The sequence below is a fragment of the Episyrphus balteatus genome, chromosome 1 (assembly GCF_945859705.1).
Source record: "Episyrphus balteatus chromosome 1, idEpiBalt1.1, whole genome shotgun sequence".
Lineage (NCBI taxonomy): Eukaryota > Metazoa > Arthropoda > Insecta > Diptera > Syrphidae > Episyrphus > Episyrphus balteatus.
In genome coordinates, this window is record NC_079134.1 from 159,999,760 (window position 1) to 160,021,278 (window position 21,519).

Here is a 21,519-nt window from a genome sequence, read left to right on the forward strand (position 1 = left end):
ATTTGTATTTATGTGGCGTGCTGAAGAATTTGTGCGGTAGATTGTTTTTTTTTAGAAAATAGTTTTCACAAATAACACTGAGAAGATTATTTATTTTTTTAAGTTAAATTGTTCTATTTATCTATCAAATGGAGCACAGAAATGTTTTTTTTCTTAACAAATATGTTGCTGCGGCTATCAAGGTTTCACTAGAAAATATAAAATGCACGAAAAGTCAAATCAATGGCGCGCCGCCATTACCAAAGAGACAAAACTTTGTGCATTGCATAAATCGCGCTCTTTTCCTCCCATTTACCAAAGAGTTTATTTTTTTCAGGAGAAACAAAACTACAATACTTTGAGGGGAGAGATTTTGGTAAATAAGGAAACACATACACCTACAAAGTATAGACTTTGTTGGTGGTTGTAATTTCCCCTAAACTACTGAGGTTTGGTTTGCAGGGTAGTACCGATCCTTAACACTATACATTTTATCGATAGCTCTTATCTACTTCGATAACAAAAACAAAATCCAACTCATCACTATAAACCATCGCAATTTTTTTTTTTTTCTGATGCCCACCAAATGTCATTTTTTTTTCTTCTGATGAGTGCAATTTTTTTTTGTTGTGACTTTCTCAAATGATTTTCTGTGTAGTGGACGACAAAAAAATATCCAATAAGATTAAATTATAATCAAATTTCTTACATAAATTTATTAAAATCATCAAATATAACATTTGTTAAATGTAAATAACAATTTGCATTGTTGAATTTTATCCAAAAACATAGTCAATTTATCAATTGAAAAAAAATCTTGTCGGTTCTCCTCAATTCGGTATTTTTTTCAGTCGTGACGTTTCCTCCCCTTTTTTTTCTGATTTCGTTGTATTTTTTTTTCTTGTTCACCGTTTTTCAGAGGAGATTTCTTTCATTTTTTGCAACAACAAAGAAGAAGCGCTCATCAAAAAAAAAAAAAAAATTGATGGTGCCATTCGGGAGCCTCTATTAATCATCTCTTTCAATTATTTTTGAACAATAAATTCTTTTGAAAATATTTTTGTTTAATCATAAAGTGAAGAAATCACACAATTTTCTGTGTGGTTATCATTATCAACACGAAAAAAACGAAGACACAGATTGTTGATTTTGTCTTGATCTTTTTTTTTGTGTGAAGAAGAACGCAAAGCGAACGTGGGTCTCTTTTTTGGGTGGTGGTATATTCAATTTAATCGAGTCGACAAGTTCTATGTTGCCAACAAAATTTGCGATTAGCAAAACCGTACAGGAACTAACAAAATGGTTCCATTGAAAGACAACATCGATTTGGAGTGTTTTTTGGTAACAAAACACTCGTGGAAAGGCAAATACAAACGTATTTTGTCCATTGGAACTGCTGGTGTCTCCACTTACAATCCGGACAAGTTTGATTTGACCAATCGTTGGTCATATTCTGATATTGTTGCTGCAGTTCCCAATAAAGCATCAAGTGTAAGTGTTTATCTAGTTTGTTGTTTTGTTTCAGTTAGAGTTATGATAAGCTATTATTTGTTGTTTTTCTAGATACCCAATGAATTTGTGTTGACAATAAAGAAAGATAAAAAGCTTGACACAATTAAACTATCATCAGAATATAGGAATGATATTTTGAGTTCAATATTGAAAAATTACAAGGAATTTGCTGAAAAGCCAAAAAATGTTCAAGTAAGCATCTTCTCTCCCCGACTACTACTATAGTCCAGTCAAATTAGATTAAAAATAAAGCAAACAGACAAATTAATTAGGTAAGCGGTGAATATTGGTGGAGACCTATAAATTAAGGGATACTTTTGAACATAGTAAAAGTTCTGGGCCCTATTTCACCAACTACAAGTTACAAGCAGAAATTTGTAACTTGTAGATCACAAGTACAAAGGAGACTGGGCACTTTTGTATGGGACGTGGCCCATCGGTGTAACACATTGTGACATACATCAAATGAAAGGTCTTGATGAGTGTATTATTTTTTTATATGGTCAAAAGTGCAGTGATGCATTTTTTGTTCAAAAATGTATGTAATAAAATTCAGAAAAGTATACATTTCGACTAGATGGTCGATTAACTTGAATCAAAAACATTATAATAGCGGTGTTTTCACCCATGACCCAATGCATTTTTCGGTTTTTAGAACACATTTGGACGTGACTCATTAGTGTAACACATTGAGACATATGTACATCAGATGAAAGATCTCAATGAGCGTATTATTTCTTTGTATGGACAAAAGACTCTATCTCGTGCAGGGAAAGTGCAGTGGTGCATTTTATGTTCAAAAATGTATTCAAGGTTATTTTACATGTTTGTGTTTTTAGAACAAAAAAAGGTGAAGAAAAGACTAAATCCATGCCGTTTAAATTCATAATACCTACCAACATTTTATTAGTAATAAAACTTATAGTTTGAGTTGCATTTTTGAAAAATTAGTCACAACCTTTGTATATTTAAATTATTTTAAAACCAAACAAGGTAGTTTCGCACACGACTTCAAAGTACTGAAAATCATATAATTACTCAAACATTTTTTGTTATTGCATTTCATAAATCCATAAAAACAGATTAATGGATTTTTTTTTTGAAAATGAAAGCAGTTGATGGATTAGTCCAATAGAACATCGTTATTATAATGTTTTTGAATCAAGTCAATTGAGCATCTAGGCAAAATGTATGCTTTTCTGAATTTTATTAGATAATGCACTTTCCCTGCACGAGATACAGACTTTTGCCCATATAAAAAAATAAAACACTCATCGAGACCTTTTATTTGATGTATGTCTCAATGTGTTACACCAATGGGCCAAAATGCCCAGTCTCCTTTGTACAATGGAATTCTGTTTCACAAAGTACAAATAAGTAATTCACAAATTTGTGATTGCTGAAAAATAAAAGTTAGTAGTAACTTTTAAAAACCACAAGTTTGTAGAATTACCGTTTCACCAATTAGGTATATTTTTTTCTTGTAAACAACAAGTTTTTCTAACAAACTTGTAAAACTCGTTATAGTCTTAGCGGTGACCATCAAGTTACTTAACTCATAAGAATAGATGTTAATATTAGTTTAAAATGAAAGATAAGTTGGTAGAATTTGAACAAATAGGATTGCCACTTTTCAAACTGGAGCTCTTATGTGGCAATTCTATTTTAAACGAAAAATTGTCAAATAACTAATGTCGTTTTCGATTGGCAGTCCGGAATCATTCATAAGCCTTCTGAAAAAAAAAAAATTAATGCAAAATGCAAAATTTGTCCATACATAAGTTATTTCAACTATACTTTTCAATCTTATGTAAGACCAAATAGTCAAAATTGTAAGAAATTCGACGAATATTAGAAAAAAAAAATATTCAATGCAGAAAATTTTTTATTCGCATATAATTTTTTTTAATGCAAAAACTTTTATTTGCAATAAATGTTAATTTTTTTAAAATTTCAAATGCATTTTTTTCACATATACATACAGCCTTTCTAAATATAATAATCACTCGCTGTTCTTATATTCGTTCGAGCTTGAAAACGGAAACGAAAATTGAATCCGTACGGATTGAAAACGGTTGTTCTGATTTTCATTCGACTTTGCTACCCGTAATGAAAATGGCAAACAATTGTAGGATTGTAGCAGGCCCGTTCGTTTTTCGAAACACCTATGAATTCGACAAAATATGTTCGAATACGGAATTTAGAACAGCTAAAATTTGAAAACGGGAGAAAATAGAATTCAAACGGAAATCAGAACAGCTGTGAATTAGGGCCTTCGGCGTAGGGCCATTTTAAACACACTAATCACTCTAAATACAGTTTTTACAAATTTGTATCAAAAATGACATACGTCTTGACTCTTGTAGAAAATTTTCACAAATAAATAGAAACTTGTAATTTTTTTTGTTTGGTGAAACAGAACCCCACAAGAAACTTGAAAGCTCACAAATTTGTTACTTGTAAAATACAAGTTTCGGTGAAACAGAAAATGGATTTTTTCACAAATTTAATATTGTAGTTTACAAGTACAATTTTGCAATCACAAAAAACTTGCTAATCCCTTTGACATTTCAAAAAGTCAATGTTCTTACCCCAATACCGCAAAAGAAGTAAAACTTCAAAAACTGGCTTGACGCCTCCTTTTTGTCAATATTGCCGATCCGGACCTGGAGGTAGAGGTCAGGATTCTTACTATGTTCAATAATATGCCTTAATTTAGGTCTCCACGAATTTTCAGCTTTTACCTAATTATTTAAGCTATTTTTGCTAATTTGACTGGACTACACCTACTTGGGGAGAGAGAGAGAAATTATTTATATTTTTGATTATTTATTTATTCAATTTTTTCATCTGTTGCAGAGATTCCAAGCATACAAGTATCATTGGTCAGGTATTAGTTTGCCGGCAATGTTGGAAGTTACGCCATGTTCGTTGGATCAATTGGACCCAACGACCAATGAAGTATTGGCAAGCTATATGTACAAAGACATTGAGGGAATCATAGGTACAAAGTGTTTTGTTGATGTTTATAGGATTCATTTTCTCATGTTGCTTTTTTTTATGTTTGTTTGTTGTTTTTTTTTTTTTAATTCTTTTGGAAACTAAGAATGATTAAGATTAGTGGTGAATGAGTAGGAAGAAGAAGTAAGGGAAAGTATAACTAACTACGCACGGAATAGAAGATAGAACTTCTATATATTTTTTTAGGTTATTTTTTTTTAGAATGAGTCATTTTAGTAATCTCTTGAATTCTTACAAATTGGATTAGGTTTGTTGGAAACTAATCGTTTTTGTTTGTTATACATGGTCTCGCAAAGTATGCTTTGATAGGTTTTGTATTTAATTTGTTGCAAAGATAAATAATATGAGGTTTTGTATTTTGTTTTTGCGTTAGGTTAATCTCAATGCATCTAGTGGTTTGTTTTTGTATTGAAAACAAAATATTTACTTTTTGATTCGAGAGATGGTATCAATTTTAGGGATCGAATTACGGCACACGACTACGATTAACGTTAACGTTTGATCGTAAACGTGTGTCGTAAGTTAATCGTAATTTGGCTGTTTTTTGAAAGACAGTAAAAAAGGCTACGTAATGAAAATACTAGTAGTCTAGTCCTATTCATATGAAGCTCTTTTGTGGTATCACAATGGACCCATTTATGGCTAAGTGAGTCGAATCTTCGCTCCACAGCCACTTTAACCTAACCTACTTTTGGCAGTCATTAGTACTTATTTGTTCTAAATTCACAACACAATTCAATGACATAAATCCATTTTTAATGTTTGCTTGGAAATATGTATAGCTAGACAGGGTTTAGTTTAGAACTTCCGTTGCGTCCGTCATATCCTTAACAAACAATTTCGTTATTAAAAAACGAGTTTGGGTTACAAAAATCAATCAAATTCAAAAATTGCGGGTGTGCCGCCCTTCTTCTCCAAAACTGTTAAAAAGAAAGACATAGAATCAAGCACTAAAAGAAAATTAAAATAGCTTCATATGATGTCTCTGAACTTTTTATTCTAGATCACGTCATAACTTGTAAAGCATTAAAACTTGAACTTTCCGGTATTTTTTCAAATTTAAGTAAAGATATTTTGTGTTGTTAAAATTACCTTCAAACATGCAAAACAATGCCAAGTACCCTAACAAAGTAAAAAAAAAATCCTCTTTGTTTACTGAATTGATATTACTTAATATGAAATCCTGCCTTATATTTACGGAAATTCCAAAGGAAATTTCTGTTTTGAATTATGTTTTTGGTTGTCATAAAAAATAACATGCACGATAAGATCATAAGCAATTTTAAATTAGTTTACTTGAGGATTATAAGAACTGTCTATATAAAAAAATTTAAATACATATGGTTGACATACGGGAAGTGTATATATGTATAAGAGACACATTTTTTTTAACGAAAACACCATTTATTTGGGGTTTGAGTTTTATTAAGAAAAACTAAAAATGCAGTTTTGTTCGAATTACTTTGAATTTCATGTATGCAAAGTGTGCCGTTTTCCAGAAAATTGCAATACCTTGAAAATGTTGTATGGGAGCTACACGTTCTAAGCGAGATATAAAAAGAAAAAAATAAACTTAAAATTATTACAAAAATCATCTGCACCAAGTTTGAAGAAAATCCGCCCAACTTTTTAAGCAGTGGGAAAACCAGTGGAAAAACCATAATCGTAATATTTTTGAAATGGAACTTGACTATAGAGCAAGCAAAAATAAAATGAAAGAACAAAAATTAAAGTCAAATAAATTCAATTAAAAAATTTAACACTTCGCTATGCTAACCGTTGACCTGCATGCATGACGCAACCATACAACAAAAGAAACAATATCGAGTCAGATAAAAGAATTCAAAAAATTTCGTTCATCTGACTCGAATCATTGTAAAATAAAAAAACAATTTAAACAATGAATATTAACATTTATTTACATCTTCTTCGATCAGTTTTATACGGTTTTAAATTACTACCTAAATATTTTGTGAACGAGAAACTTAAACTGCAAAATGTATTTAAATCTTCTCTGGTGCCATTGCATGCTTTTTTTTAGTTTAAATACAAAACTGCATTTAAATAATTAAGGTAATAAGATTGGACATAATTTGATGAAGATTTTAATTAACATTTTCCAAAAATTTAATTGATTTCAACTCGTTGCACAACAAAATAATTATTTTCAGTTTAAAATGCACCTAGAGAATAGAAGATAATTATTTTAGATATCTCAATTAGGGCCAATTTTTCAATAGTCAGATAAACTTCAGATAGAGCTTATTCCTAGGAGTAAAAGTTTTTTTTATACTGACATTTATTCTTCTGATAGTCTAACTGATGATTGAAAAATCAGGGCTTAGTGAAATAAACGAAGTCAAAAACAAATTTCAAAAAAAATCCATATTTTTTAACTAGTCGTATATGGATGGTACCGGCTTGTTTCAAGCGAGAAGAGATCGTATTTTATTTGTTATTTAAAACTAACAATAGTTCAGGGACTTCAAAACAGCAACCTATAGATCTCTGTGTCGCTGTGGATCTCTGTATCTCTCGAATTAGAACACAAATTTTCATAAGCCAAAAAGTGTTGGGGATTTTATAAGTTAAGTTGAAAAGTGCACACAAGCACTTTTATAATTTCTTTTATAAAGGATGTGTTTTATAAAAACTAGTTCAATGAAAAGTCATTAATTTGACTTTTTTGAATTTTTTTTTGTGATTGTTTGTTACAAAACCCCTTTTTGAAAAATGTTAGTTTGATAATTATACTTCTAAACTACTACTCATCACCCAAATTATCGTTAATCATGTTTCAAAATTGCCGCATTTGTGTTATGTCCAACTTAGATTATTATAACTTAAATATCCGTGGTGTATTATCTTTTCGTTTTTCGAAAAATAATTTTAAGCAGGCATACAGGACTATGAGGGCGGCATTGTTATGGCCTATGGTGGCTTTTCACGTTTACATCTATTCAAAGCTTTAAATCATCATGAAATTGTTCAAAATATTGCCCAAAGATCAGCACAATTTTTGGGTATCGATACGAAAATATTAAAAAGTCAAATAACTTTGGAACAATTTGAACGACAAAGATTTGGAAAATATAGGTAAGCTACTTAAAACTTGGATAAAAAGTTTTTAACTGATATTGATTTTTCTGTCTTCTTCTAGTGGAGATCAATTCCAGACATCAATGACTGAATTTACAGTTCAAAAAGTTACTCCACGCCATCCAGAACCAGTGAAACGAATCTTATGTTTAACAGAGACTACAATACTTGAACGTGATCCACAGACTTATAGTGTAAGTTACTAAAAAATTCCCTATCATATTTTGTGAAGCTGATGGTCTTGTTTTATTTCCTCAGGTCTGCACCCTCCGACCACTTGTTGATGTATTCGCCCTAATCCGAGACAAAGACAATATTCAACAATTCTGTATCGAGTATAAAAATGGCGTTGTCCGCAAATATATCACAAACGATAGAGACTCCTTGCTAGCCACAGTATTGGATGCGGTCCGTTCGAGTGGTAATCAAGATGTACACGTTCGTATTACAAACACTCCGCGAGGCAAGCGTTTTGTTCCCCTCAATAGTTGTGTAGATGAAGAGACTGAAGCGAATCTCCTTCGTTTAGTGATAAATAATTTCCAAAATCCCTCACGTAGATATGAGATTTTGGAGAAATTCAACGCCAACATTCCTCATAGTGGTCTGAAGTATAGTGTCACACAAGACGTAGGTTTTTGATAAATGATTTTGATTGGATAAATCTGACTCTCTAACCAAAGTTTCAACTTCAGAGTTTATTTGCAGAAAACAAGGAGAAACTGATTCTAAGTGCTTTGCAGGCTTTAGCACAAAAAGAATTAGACAATCCAACAGCTCAACTAACGAATTTGGAATTAGAAGCTATATTCCATGCTTTGACAAGACTTCTGGCAAGCAAAGTTGGTTATGCTGCATTCACAAACCTTGCGGGGTAGTTTTAATTTAAAAAAATTATCGAATTTAAATTTTATTTAAGTTTAATTGAAGCTTCCGAGAAATAATTGGCACAAAAATTGTGGCATCATTGCGTCGCAAGGACTTGGCTGTCACTTATTCAGCCATCGATATGATAAACTCACTGATGCATTCAATGAATGCTGATCATGACTTGAAGCAGGAACAAATGAATAAATCATCGATTCTCTCGTCTAAGGGTTTTCTTGAGACTTTATTAAATATGTGGACTAATCATGTCGTGAGTAGAAAAATCAATTCTCTATTTAGAACCTCGGTAAAATGATTTTCTTTCAGAGTCATGGAAGCGGTGCTCTTGTCTTGTCGGCGATGTTGGATTTTCTTACTTTTGCTTTGTGCGTACCATACAGCGAAACAACTGATGGCAAACAGTTTGATATGCTTCTAGAGTTGGTTGCCGAACGGGGAAGGTATTTATACAAACTATTCCAACATCCATCTTTGGCAATTGTCAAAGGAGCTGGATTGGTATTGCGTGCCATCATCGAGGAAGGAGAAGTACCAGTTGCCAAGCAAATGCAAACTCTTGCCTTGGATGAGGCAGCATTGTGTCGTCACTTATTGGTGGCTTTGTATACACCATCTAATGATCCCACCTTGGCTACTCATCGACAGTTGTCTCGTCATCTAATTGGATTGTGGATAACTGATAATGATGAGGCAATGGAGTTGTTTAAGAGAGTATTTGTAAGTCTAAGCCCATTTCTTTGAAATTTACTCGCTTAATGATGATGATTTCTTCTCTTCTCTCTAGCCTGCTGGTTTATTAATGTTTCTTGAAAGTGAAGATGCAGTTCCACAGACTGATGTTGAAGAAGATAAATTAAATTTTCGTGATAATCTCAAATTTGCAATTCAACATTCCAATAAAACTAAGAAAAATGTGATTGGAAAGCATTTAGAGGTTTGTTCTAAACCGTGTATATTCCTTAAATATTCTTATTATTGTTTTTGTATACACAGGGTATTAAGCATTGGGGATTAAATCTGCTCGATCATCAAGAGAATCATGCACAAGCTTTAAAAAATCGCCCAGTTGTGTTGCGTAATCGTAGACAGAAAAAGAAAACTGGAGATTCTATTGTTAATTTGCCTTATTTCTTTTATAATTTTGCTAGAGATCATAGTTTACCAAATTTAATTTGGAATCATAAGGTAAGAAATATAAACACATAATATGTGCCTTTCAAAAAATACTTTTTGGTTTGATATTTGTAGACAAGAGAAGAACTGAGAATGTGTTTGGAGAATGAATTAAGACAATTTATAAATGATCGTGATTTAGCTGGAACTTTGATTGTTGCATGGAATTATCAAGAATTTGAAGTTCAATATCAGGTATTTTTTTGTAATACAATTTGATTTTATGTAATCTAAAATATTTCTTTTATTTTTTTTTATTTCATTCAGTGTTTGGCAGATGAAATACAAATTGGAGATTATTATATTCGATTAATTTTGGAAAAAGACGATTGGCCACAGAATCTTGTTAAAGATCCGTAAGTAATTGTCTTTTCAAAACAAAACGTTATATGATATCATTAGTTATATTACATTCGTTTGCCTTCATTTATTGGGGGCGTTGCTTAAAAAACTGCAATAATAATGTACATAGTTTCTTTTAATGATTAACATATGAAAAGAAATTATTAATTTAAATTGTTTTACTTGTTGTTATCTGCTTTTAAAATGCAATTAAATATTTTCATTGCATTTTGTGGACAGATTACTTCATGTAAACTTTTATAACTAAGTTCACTACCGTACTCACCCGAACGTTTCGCTTCATGAGCTTGATCAGCGGGAAACTGCCAGCGATGTGTTAGATGCCATTTTGGCTATGCAGATTGTAGCGGGGAGTCGGATTTTTGTTGTTGTTGTGGTTTTGCAAGTTGCGGTTTGTTCACTTGTTGATATGAAACGGCAATTGCATAGATTGTGAGGAGTTAATTAAGATATCCCACGTTCGAGACAGCTTTAAACTGTCGTCCATTGAAATGTTGGTGTCGTTTTATTTCAATAGTTTCACGTTCATCTGGATTACTCACATATGGCAGACTTTTCTCTTTGTTTGTTTTTGCTTACAAGGCTGGTGTGCTTTTCCAGACGTGTAGCAATGAGTCTGTTCCACATTTATGATGAACCACAGCTGCGTGGTACCGCATACTCCGGGTGTTTGGAGTAGTAATTGATCTTTGGCTGATTGCAAATAACTTATCTTTTCACCTTTTTGGTAGGTAAAAAAAAGGATTTTACACCATATCGCGTTAAGATTTTTCCTACTATATCAGTTACACCCTTAAGATACATTTGACTGGAAAGCTTTTTTTTAACGAGTTGGCTGTTGTTCTGTCCCTATGATGAAAATGGCTTCCACGATCTTCGCTTTTTATTATAGTACTAGGAATTCGTCGAAAAATGAAAGCTCTGTGTATGTGTTGAGAACACAATACATATAAACATCAACATGTAGGCAATGAAGTTAATTTCTGGGTACAACGCCGGGGAAACTTCTCAACATTCATCTGAGTGCGGAATTTTGCTTGCTTTTCTGGGGTGCCCAAGTCAACTATTTAGCACGTCTTAGCAAGCCAGTTTAAGTTTTTAAGTTTACAAACCGTTTTTGTCGTTAATAAATTTTCCCGATAACATTCCTGAGCGCTAAGTTTGTATTTCTTTTTTCAGTCCAATTTTGCTGTAAGCAACTCACAACCTATAGTAAAAAAGCCTGACTAGGTCACTACCATCAGCAGATAGCTTCTATAGGTGTGAAATTTAATGAAGAAGTCGCATGCAACAAAAATTTAGTTGGTCGTATCATTCAAACCTGCATAATTTATCGTCTATAGAAAACCAATACGAAATTAATTTGATGCTATGCCTAAATTCATCCAAAAAATTATTTTCTCGCAATGAAATCATTAATACTGAGTTTTCAAGAAAAAAAAATCAAGAGTGTCCAATTAGAGAAATTTCATGACTACCTCGAAATTATACCTATCAATAGGCGTGGAAATTGTAATCCCGTTGATGATGAACTTTTACGCTGATTTCGGAATCAAAACTAAGCCAAATTTCCGTGGTTTAATTTTTCAGCAAGGTGATCCGGAAACCGCCATTTTTACCAATTTATTTACAATGTTCTTCTCCAGTGAGAATGTTTGGGTTCTCATTATGTAGGTGAATCGAAGGCTCGTTTAACTGCGAACGATTATATTAGTGAATTTTCGCTACTCCTAATACCACGGTAAGAAAATTTGCTAGCATTTTTATAATTTAAGCCAATCTTTTCCTAGTGGATCAAGTTTGCAAGTTAGTTTTCTAGACTTGAACCTACAATGAGAAGGTTCAGTTAGACTTATAAATAGACAGTGGTGCCAGCAAGTAAAATGTAGTCAATTCGGACCAATCGAGCATAGGTTCAATCGGGAGTGGAATTTTTTTAGGGCAGATAGTATTTATTGAGGTTCCATTTGTTTGGATATACTTCGTATTTTGAAGCCCTATTTTGCACCAGTGTTATGGGGTTTTCTTTTTTTTCTTCATAGCTCTCAAGAATACATTATTTAAAAGCGATCGAAAAATACTCAAACTATTTTTTTTTTTTAATTTCAGAGTGGAATTATTCAATGCTCTCTATCGTCGAGTTCTGTGTCGTAATCGCGTCAATGATGATCAGTTAACAGTAACATCACTACAGGCATTGGCTAAAGTGTACAAACGTTATCACCAAGAAATTGGAAAATTCAGTGACATGACATACATTTTGCAACTCATTGACAGGGTAAGTTTTTCTCTAAACAAACTACTTATTAGAAATTTTAAAACTTAACTTTGATTTTTTGAAATAGTGTTTATCACCATCCTTACGGGACGCTCTCATCGGCTTAGTATCATGTTTGGTATTGGAAAAATCAAATTGTCGTGCACTTGTTGACCATGTGCAATGCCTTGTCGATTTAATAACTTTGGCTCATCTGCACAAAGGACGAGCCCAACCTAATACAAAAACCAATGTCATTGAGGCTGGTCCCAATATGCATGCGTATGAAGAAAAAGATTGGTATTATAATATTGAAAAAGATGGCATGAAACCTGAACGTCAAGGGCCAATCACATATTCAGAAGTGAGTCTTCAGAGTCCTCTCATGTAAAAGAAAGTTATTAACTTTTGTATTTTAGTTGAAAGAACTCTGGATTAAAGGTGGAATTACACCAAAAACCCGTTGTTGGGCTATTGGTATGGATGGATGGCGTTCACTTCAACAAATTCCTCAACTCAAATGGTGCCTTATCGCTAAAGGAAGTCCAATCCTTAACGAAACCGAATTGGCCTCAACTGTACTTGATGTCTTAATCAAATGTACTAGTTTCTTCCCAAGTCGAACACAAAATGGAGCTGCTGTTCTTATTCCTGGTCCTAAACTATCGAGGAAACTATCTGAATTTATATGTTTACCGCACATAGTGCAGGTTTGTTTGACTCATGATCCTGGACTTCTGGAGAGAGTTGCTACTTTACTTTGTCAAATTATGGAAGTAAGAGAAAAACCATTTTTTTTTGTGGAGAACGTTGTAATGCCAAGTTTTCTTTCTTTTTTATTTAGGACAACCCAGAGATGCCAAAGGTCTATCTAACTGGTGTATTTTACTTTATGTTGATGTACACTGGAAGCAATATTCTTCCCATAACCAAGTTCCTTAAAATGACTCACATGAAACAAGGCTTCCGAAGTGAAGAGACTTCACAATCTGGAATAATGCACCGCAGCATTCTTGGTCAGCTTCTTCCCGAAGCAATGGTCTGTTTCCTGGAAAACTATAGCGCTGAAAAGTTTGCTGAAATATTCCTCGGTGAATTCGATACACCCGAAGTAATTTGGAGCTCAGAAATGCGACGTTTGTTAATTGAAAAAATCTCGGCACACATTGCAGACTTTACACCTCGACTAAGAGGCCACACAATGGCTAGATATCCTTACTTAGCAATCCCAGTTATAAGCTATCCCCAGCTAGAGAATGAACTCTTTTGTCATATTTACTATTTAAGACATTTATGTGACATACAAAAGTTCCCTAATTGGCCAATTTCAGACCCAGTGCAATTGTTGAAGCATACGTTAGATGCATGGCGGAAGGAAGTGGAAAAGAAACCACCACAAATGACAATTCAACAGGCTTATGCCGATTTGGGAATTGATGTGACAAAGAATGCTAGACCAGACGAGTCTTTGATTAGAAAGAGCTATTACCGCTTGGCTCAGATGTATCATCCGGATAAGAATCCCAATGGAAGAGTAGGGTTTTTTGTTTACTTTAATCTTAAAGTTTGGAACTAATTTTGTTTTAAATTTCAGGAAATCTTTGAAAAAGTCAATCAAGCTTATGAATTCTTATGCTCTCGTTCAGTATTGAGTAGTGGTGGGCCAGATCCCAAGAATATTGTGCTAATTCTGAGAACTCAGAGTATACTTTTTGATAGATACCCAGATGGTAAGGTCCCTTCTAGTGTCAAATAAAAACCTTTTTTAAATAATTTTGAACTCTTTCAGTGCTGAGACCTTACAAGTATGCTGGCTATCCCCAACTAATCAAGACAATCCGTCTAGAAACCAAGGATGATCAGTTATTCTCGAAGGAATGCGAATTGCTAACAGCTTCATCAGAACTCTGCTATCATACAGTTCATTGCTCTGCTTTGAATGCCGAAGAATTGCGTCGTGAAGAAGGTATCGAGGCACTTCTTGAAGCTTACACACGTTGTGTGTCCATAATGGGTGTTGATTCGAAACCAGAATCACTTCATTATCAAGTCATTTCGAATGTGACCAAGTGTTTTGAGGTTGCATGCAAGTTTGAGAATTGTAAGCAAAAGATCATTACACTACCCCAGCTTTTGTCGGATGTCTGTCGAGTTGTGTATTTCAAAGTAAGTTTTCCAGAGTGGCTTAGAAAAAACCTGTGATTGTAATTTGATGTATTTCCAGCACACACTGTCTGTTAGTCTTGTGACAAATTTAGCAGCAAATAATTATGAATTGCAGTGCAATTTGGTGCGCAATGGTGTTCTATGGTCATTGCTTCTATTCTGCTTTGAATACGATTACACTCTTGATGAGAGTGGTGTTGAAGCTAGTGATAAAACAAATCAACAACAAGTTGCAAATAATTTGGCCAAAATGGCTGTATTGGCATGTATAGCTTTAGCTGGCTATGGCCTAGATGCTATTGAACCTAGGAAGCAAAATAGTACTGAACAGCAATCGACACCACCTCCGCCGACAGCGACGACGACCACATCAACATCAACAGTGGTCGCAACTACATCAAAAGCATCATCACCATCGTCATCGTACACACAAAATGCTCATAATGTGATTGCCTCTAAGCAATTGACTCTAAATGACCCAAGTACGTCATCGTCAGCAATTGCGAAACAAGATTCAATTGATAAGAAATCTTTGCATGAAAACGATGCTGGCTCACCGATTGAAAGAGAAAAAGAGAATGTTGTTAATAAACAGAAATATGTGATAAATAGTGAGGCGAAGAATGTTATAGTTAAACAAATACTCGATAGGCTACTGACGGCTTATATTGCCAATAAATTGGCTAAAGAGAGAGCAAGTGATGTAGGTTTTTTTTAAACATTTTAATTATAGTTGTTTTCTCTTTTTAACTTTCTTTTTGTTCTTTGTAGGTTTTGAAAATACTAACATCAAATACAAGAAACCCATATTTGATATGGGACAATGGAACTCGAGCGCAACTTATGGACTTTTTAGAACAACAGCGCACACATTCTACTAAGGAAACTTATGAGGATATTGCAGTGGTGCATGATGTAGCAAAAGAATTTGAATTTGATGCTCACAAGTAAGTCTTTTATTTTGTTAGTTTAAAAAATTTGTTTTTAAAACTTTTTTTTATATATCCTTAAATTTGATCGATAAGAGTTAAAAAAACTGTTGCCATGGAACAGTTTTATTTAAGAAGTTTATTTAACGCTATAGCTGGGAGCTAAGTAAGCCATTTTAATTTTCAATATTGGTCCTGTCCTCATTATCTGATTTTATTGCATCACCAGAAAATTATCTTTTTCGCCACTATCTGCGTCAACAGATTTAGAATTATCGTCGTCCCAACCTTGTCGTTTGTGATCGACCTGCCTTTTTTCATTATTAAGTAGTGCACGTTCTCTTTTCCTCATAATTTTTCTCTTCAAGTTTCAAAAACATATTACATCTTGAGATGTCTCATCGTGAATTAAAAGAAAGAGCTCTTGTAAGCTGCTTTTTGTTCTTATATTGTCTGTAGTATTACGGATAGCAATTAAAAAAAAAAAAATCACATCTATTATAAACAGTTGCATTAGTTTTATCCCAATAAATTTGAATTTTCATAATAAAACGGGAACATAATGTTGCCGTGGTTACTGGGATGGACTAAGAGATTTTTTTCGGAGGTACTTTTGCTTTCTTGGAATTGACAAACACTCACTGCCATGAAAAAAATGAATCTCTGCTTAGTAGTTTGGACTTGTTTTTTTTCATCCAGGCAACATTTGCATTAGACTCTATTGTCCAGAATCTTTTGGATTTTCTCGAAGTAACTATTTTCAAAATCCAATTAAAAGTTTTTTGACCATTTTCCGAATTTCTCCTTTCGTTTTAATCTTAAAAAGAAAATAATATGAACATTACCTTCGGATAGGATTTCTCTTTCACTCTTTAATTTTGAATATAAAAAAGAAACTTTTGCTAAATTTTCTATTACTCTTTGAAATCCGCAATCATATGTATTTGTTTTTTTAAAGCCAGTGTTAGTGCTTTAATTTAATTTGTCTCAAAATCCTAATCTCTAAAACTGCGTATTACTAACAAAGTTTTCAGTATACACACTTGTTGGAGACATATTTCATTATGAAATTCTTCATAGAAGGCGTTCTCATACTTTTGCTGTATTTTTTGGGCCTAAAGCTTTTAAAAAGTTTATTGTTTAACTTCACAATTGACTCGTACATAGCTTTTAGAGCCCCTATTCTGGTTCTATGAGAAACTGAAATGATAAATTTATCACAATTAAATTTAAATTGTGAAAAGTTTTTTCATTGAATGATACAGTATTAAGCACCTCGAAAGTCAACGATGCACAAAAAATTTCTTTATTCTGATGTACGAGTTGGTAGTTTTGAATAATGATAGTTTTCATGTTCCTCAGTATTTAATTTTTTCTTCTTGAAATCGAAGATTAGCACGCATGGTAAGGAAATAAATTACTCTCTATAATTGGATGCTTCATCATAGTTTCTCCTTTTTTGAACAACAATTTTTCACATTATTTCAGATACAAAAAAGTTGTCCGTTATAGAGTCTTAGTTAAATTTTTTAAATGTTAGCTGAATCGCCTATGTTGGTACAAATCTTAATATTTCCAGAAACCCTAGAAATTTATACAGCTTCTTTTTAATCGTCGTTGTTCATTAAAGGGCAGCTTGGGATTTTGTCTGAGAGAGTTATTCCTCAAAATACTGTACAACATCCCGAACGCAGGTTTTGCCTTGCGTAAACGACTTTACTAGAGAAAATATTGGAAACTCTAGTTTCTCTAGTTTCGGCTATTGATATATATTTATGTGAGGGGATGTTTGAGTACCGAAACTGATCATCTCCGTTTTTCCCGTATCGATATTTAGCCCTTTGATAACATTTGGCGGAGGTCCTTGATCTCGTCCGCGTAATGTAGATATCGGAAAAATTGTTAGGGTCCATCCAATTCCTCCGTCACCAAAAAACCAAATTGGTGACAGAATTCAGCCCTGCCTGACTCCACTTCAAATTCATCTGACAATCACAATATCAACCATACAAGACGTAACATGCAAAGCAATGAACATAAACTACCTGACGCTGGCTTAAACAATCAATGGTTTGTTTTTCGTACATTCAATATCAACACAGAATCTATCAGTTCCCCTTTTTTCCTGGAGCATTTTATATTTAAATAAATCAGTTCTTTAAGTTTTCATAAATAAATCTTAAAATTCTGTACGTATTCTATTCTGGTTTCCCATTTCTAATGTGTTAGACAGGCTATCTCGTGTTTTATTTATCTTTTTATTTGAGATAACAGAAAGAAGCTTTAACCTATCTTTTTTTCCCTTGATATAGTCCTTGCATTTATAACGAAGCAATATTTTATTTATCATTTTTGTCTTATAGAAACGAGCTTCAAATTGGTGGTGTCTTCATTCGAATCTACAATGAAATGCCAACTTATCCTATTATCAATCCAAAATCCTTCATCATTGATCTTCTGGAATACCTAAAGCAAACATTTAAATTCCTGAATGCCATTAAAACCAAACATAATCCCCAAGTAATAACCCACACTCTCGATGGCATTCTTCAACCAACTCTTGCCCCCAACCATCCCCAACTGCAACAAGAAAAAAAAGGCACAACCATCGATGATGTCCTCAACGCATACAATCGATCAAAACATCGCAAAAAGATCGAAACCAATACCATCGATGAACAAGCGCAAACCAAGTACAAATATAATTTCGAAGAGGATAAAAATATCGAAGCACATACAATAATGGTTTTGCGAGCACTAATATCTGTGATAAAAACCAATGCCGAAGTAGATATCCAGTGTATTGGTCATTTTGATATGATTTTTGGATTTTTGGCTAATAATATCTTTAGTGATGTGAGTTAAAGTGGAATTGTTGTTAAATTTTATATTTAATGGTCTTATTTGGGTTTTCTAGAACACTTTGGTGAAGACAGTTGCTCTAGAGGTTGTCGCTTTAGTCTCACGCAACAAAGAATGTGTAAGTGAGATTGCTGCTTGTGAAATTCTAGGCAATTTCTTAGTGGCACTTCGTGATCCCGATCTACGTGCAAGTCAAGTTAAAGTACTTGAAACTCTCTCTGGCCTTATGAATGTACAGGAAATGATTAAGGAAGCCCAAAATAAAGGCGCCGTCATCTACCTCCTTGATATGTTCTGCAATTCAAGAAATCCACAAATTCGTGAACTTTGTGCTGAAATAATGTCAAAAATGACTGCTGATCGATTAAGTGGACCAAAGGTAATATAATTTAAATTCTATCCAATAAAGAGATTATCTTTAATGTTCTCATATTCAAGGTTCGCATAACAATATGTAAATTCCTACCGCCACTTTTTGTTGATGCAATGATCGAATCACCACAAACTTCTGTCCAATTGTTCGAATCTATTCATGAACATCCCGAACTGATATGGAATGATACAACTCGGAGTCGAGTTTGTGATGCTGTCGGCGATATGTGTGGAGGGTAAGGATTAAAAATTAACAACTTGAATGTCTTGAAATTAAATTTCTTTTCCCTAGATTCTATAAATCTCAAAAAGTCAATTCAAAGATTCTTTGGAAGGATCCAGAAATTCTTAAAGACATTGTTACAAATGAAGTTGTTGTGGCTGGTGTTTATTTGCGACTTTTTGTTAGTAATCCTGCGTGGACACTGCGCAAACCAAAGCAATTTTTATCTGATTTATTAGATTTTGTTGTTGATCAAATAAGTAAAAGCTCCTCAGAGGTATGTTTACTTTTTATTTCAAAATCTTATGGTTTTTGGTTATTTTTTTAAAATTTTATTTTTACAGAAAGACGTTCTTGATCTCTCAACAACCGCCCTTGTTGAACTCCTACGATCTCAACCCAATTTAGCAGATGAAATTCCAGTTCTTGGCCATATACCAAAACTGTTTAATTTGCTAACCGTTCAACCAAAAAATACGTTATCAGTATTGCATCAACTTTCATTATCAGAGGTAATAAGCTTTGATTGATTCATATGGTTTTTTTTTTTTTTTATTTATAAATTTGAATTTCAACAGTTCTGTGTGAGTGCAGTTTCTCAAACGGAATGTATACTGCCACTTAAAAAGTGCATGGAATACCACAGGGATTGCATTGAAAAGGCATGCGAGACTTTAAGTCGCCTTTTCAAGTATCAACATGTAAATATAAAAAGTTGGGTAGGTTCAAAAAACTTGGGGACTAAATATTTAGTAAAGTTTCGCGTTTCTGATTGGTTAGTTGTAAAAAAAATCCTTACAATTTATGTAACTTTATTGGAAAGTGGACTGGAAATTTAGGCACTCTGCCTAACTCGAAATATTACCTTTATAAAATTCAAATAAAGGTTTTTTTTTCAAACGGTAATATTTCAAAAACGAAGGCTAATAGAATATTTCAGATTTTGGATTCTAGTTCAACAACCCTCAAACCTTTAGAAAAATATATTTTAGTTGTTGTAGCAAAAATCTTGTTGACCAATGACTTAAACTTTAGATTAAGTTTGTTTTTGGCTTATTAACTTAGACTTAAACAGTTTTTGGAAGAAGAAAATATGTTCCGGCACCGTTACAAATTTAATTGTAATGAATTACCTCACGTAAAATTATAGCCTCGAAAACGGCCAAAATTACGTTTTTGGCATTTTATAACATTTTTCAAAAACGGACGCCAATCATATTTTTGCGACCTCATATTCGAGTTCAGCACTTAAAAAACCTTCAGAAAAGTATACTTTTATTTGTATTAAAAAAAGTTCAATTTTGTCGACCAGTGATATTTAGTCCCTAATGATTTCTGAACGTGCCCAATTGTTTTGCTCTCAAAAACAGTATTTAATGATTTCTTTAAATTTAGGATTCCTTAATAAGTCAATCATTGGAAGTAAGTTTGATTCCTTTCCTACTAACCCTACTCGAAAGCCGTTTAGAATTTATCGACAATCCATCGACTGTCAAAGCTCAAATAGTCGCTGCACTAAAAGGGATGACACATAATTTAAATTACGGTGATCGTGTTACACAACTTCTTCTAAAACATCCTGTCTGGTCAGAGTTCAAAGATCAACGTCATGATCTATTTATAACTGATACTAATGTCAGAGGCTATCTGACAGGTAAATTTGAAATTCATATTCTTGTATTCCAATTCTTAAGTTAATATGATTTTTTTTTTATAGGAATAAATCCAACAGCTGGGTACCTAACGCAAGGACCTACACAAAATGTTGAAGTTCTAACATCACCACCACCGATGGATCGCGATGATCCGTCAGCAAGGCCTTCTGAATAATATTTAAAAAAATATGTTCCGTTAAAAACTGGAATAGTTAGACATATAGAATTTTTATCTGATAGTTTTGTTTCTAGATATTTAAGCGATTGTCCGTATAAAATGAGGGTAAACAAACAAAAATTTATGATTATGATGAACTTATTAAAAAAAAAAATCCCACTCGTATTTATATATAAACACAAAATGAAAAAAAAAGAGATTTAACGCAATTTTTTTTCTTTTCCATTAGTTTCCTATATCATTTTTTAGTTTTTCTTTTTTTAAATATTCTTAGATATAATTTCATTATTGCTAAGATAAATGATACAAAATAAAAAAAAAAACAAAAAAGTAAATAAATACACAATCATGGATTTTTTCATTGCGCTTTTTATATTTGTATATAATATGAGTAATTAAAGTTATTAATGCAAAAAAAAAAAAAAATGAAATATTTAAATAAATTTTTGAAACTAAATTTTTTAACAAAATTATAAAGAAATATATTCAGTGAGTTTTTTTTTATTTAATTATTATTTTTGTTTTTCTATGTAAATGATAATTAAATCTGTCTACATAAAATCATTTTTATATTTGTATGCATAATTATTATATGAGCGAAAAAAATTATATTATATATATAAAAATACACGGAATGATATAAAGAAATTGAACATAAAATATTGTTTTTATTTGAAATGTTTTTATTCGACTTTAGTTTTTTTAGAAACAAAGCTTTCGATACTGCGAAGGATTAAATTAATGCTCCAAAGAAGCAAGTGCGACAAGGGATTCGATATAGTTTGGCTATGATTTTGGTGGCAGCGATTTTTACTCGGGTGAGTAGGCGATTTCAAGCGAAA

General features: G+C 32.7%; 1 protein-coding gene across 2 annotated transcripts; it reads left to right on the forward strand.

Moving 5' to 3' along the window:
* The first annotated feature begins 616 nt into the window (after positions 1 to 616).
* On the forward strand, positions 617 to 20,874 carry LOC129919385 (dnaJ homolog subfamily C member 13-like). Of its 2 annotated transcripts, none has more exons than XM_056000246.1 (29): positions 617 to 1,470; positions 1,543 to 1,683; positions 4,351 to 4,495; positions 7,407 to 7,608; positions 7,673 to 7,805; positions 7,870 to 8,241; positions 8,307 to 8,485; positions 8,542 to 8,749; positions 8,806 to 9,216; positions 9,284 to 9,433; positions 9,493 to 9,684; positions 9,748 to 9,867; positions 9,940 to 10,028; positions 12,145 to 12,313; positions 12,381 to 12,656; positions 12,712 to 13,068; positions 13,137 to 13,826; positions 13,887 to 14,022; positions 14,082 to 14,458; positions 14,517 to 15,161; positions 15,230 to 15,405; positions 17,751 to 18,243; positions 18,305 to 18,628; positions 18,688 to 18,857; positions 18,914 to 19,121; positions 19,189 to 19,356; positions 19,423 to 19,545; positions 20,240 to 20,498; positions 20,562 to 20,874. In XM_056000246.1, exons 1-29 carry the CDS (start codon positions 1,279 to 1,281, stop codon positions 20,672 to 20,674), a joined length of 7,218 nt encoding a protein of 2,405 aa, XP_055856221.1. In that variant the 5' UTR covers positions 617 to 1,278; the 3' UTR covers positions 20,675 to 20,874. The 2 variants fall into 2 exon arrangements, with proteins under 2 accessions (XP_055856221.1, XP_055856229.1); XM_056000254.1 differs by having other exon boundaries at positions 7,410 to 7,608.
* The last annotated feature ends 645 nt before the right edge of the window (positions 20,875 to 21,519 follow it).

Coding starts and splice junctions, on each gene's coding strand:
- LOC129919385 (XM_056000246.1), top strand. CDS start 1,279: ATGGTTCCATTGAAAGACAACATCGATTTGGAGTGTTTTTTGGTAACA. Junction 1,684..4,350: donor AAAAGCCAAAAAATGTTCAA/GTAAGCATCTTC, acceptor CATCTGTTGCAG/AGATTCCAAGCATACAAGTA. Junction 8,750..8,805: donor ATATGTGGACTAATCATGTC/GTGAGTAGAAAA, acceptor ATTTTCTTTCAG/AGTCATGGAAGCGGTGCTCT.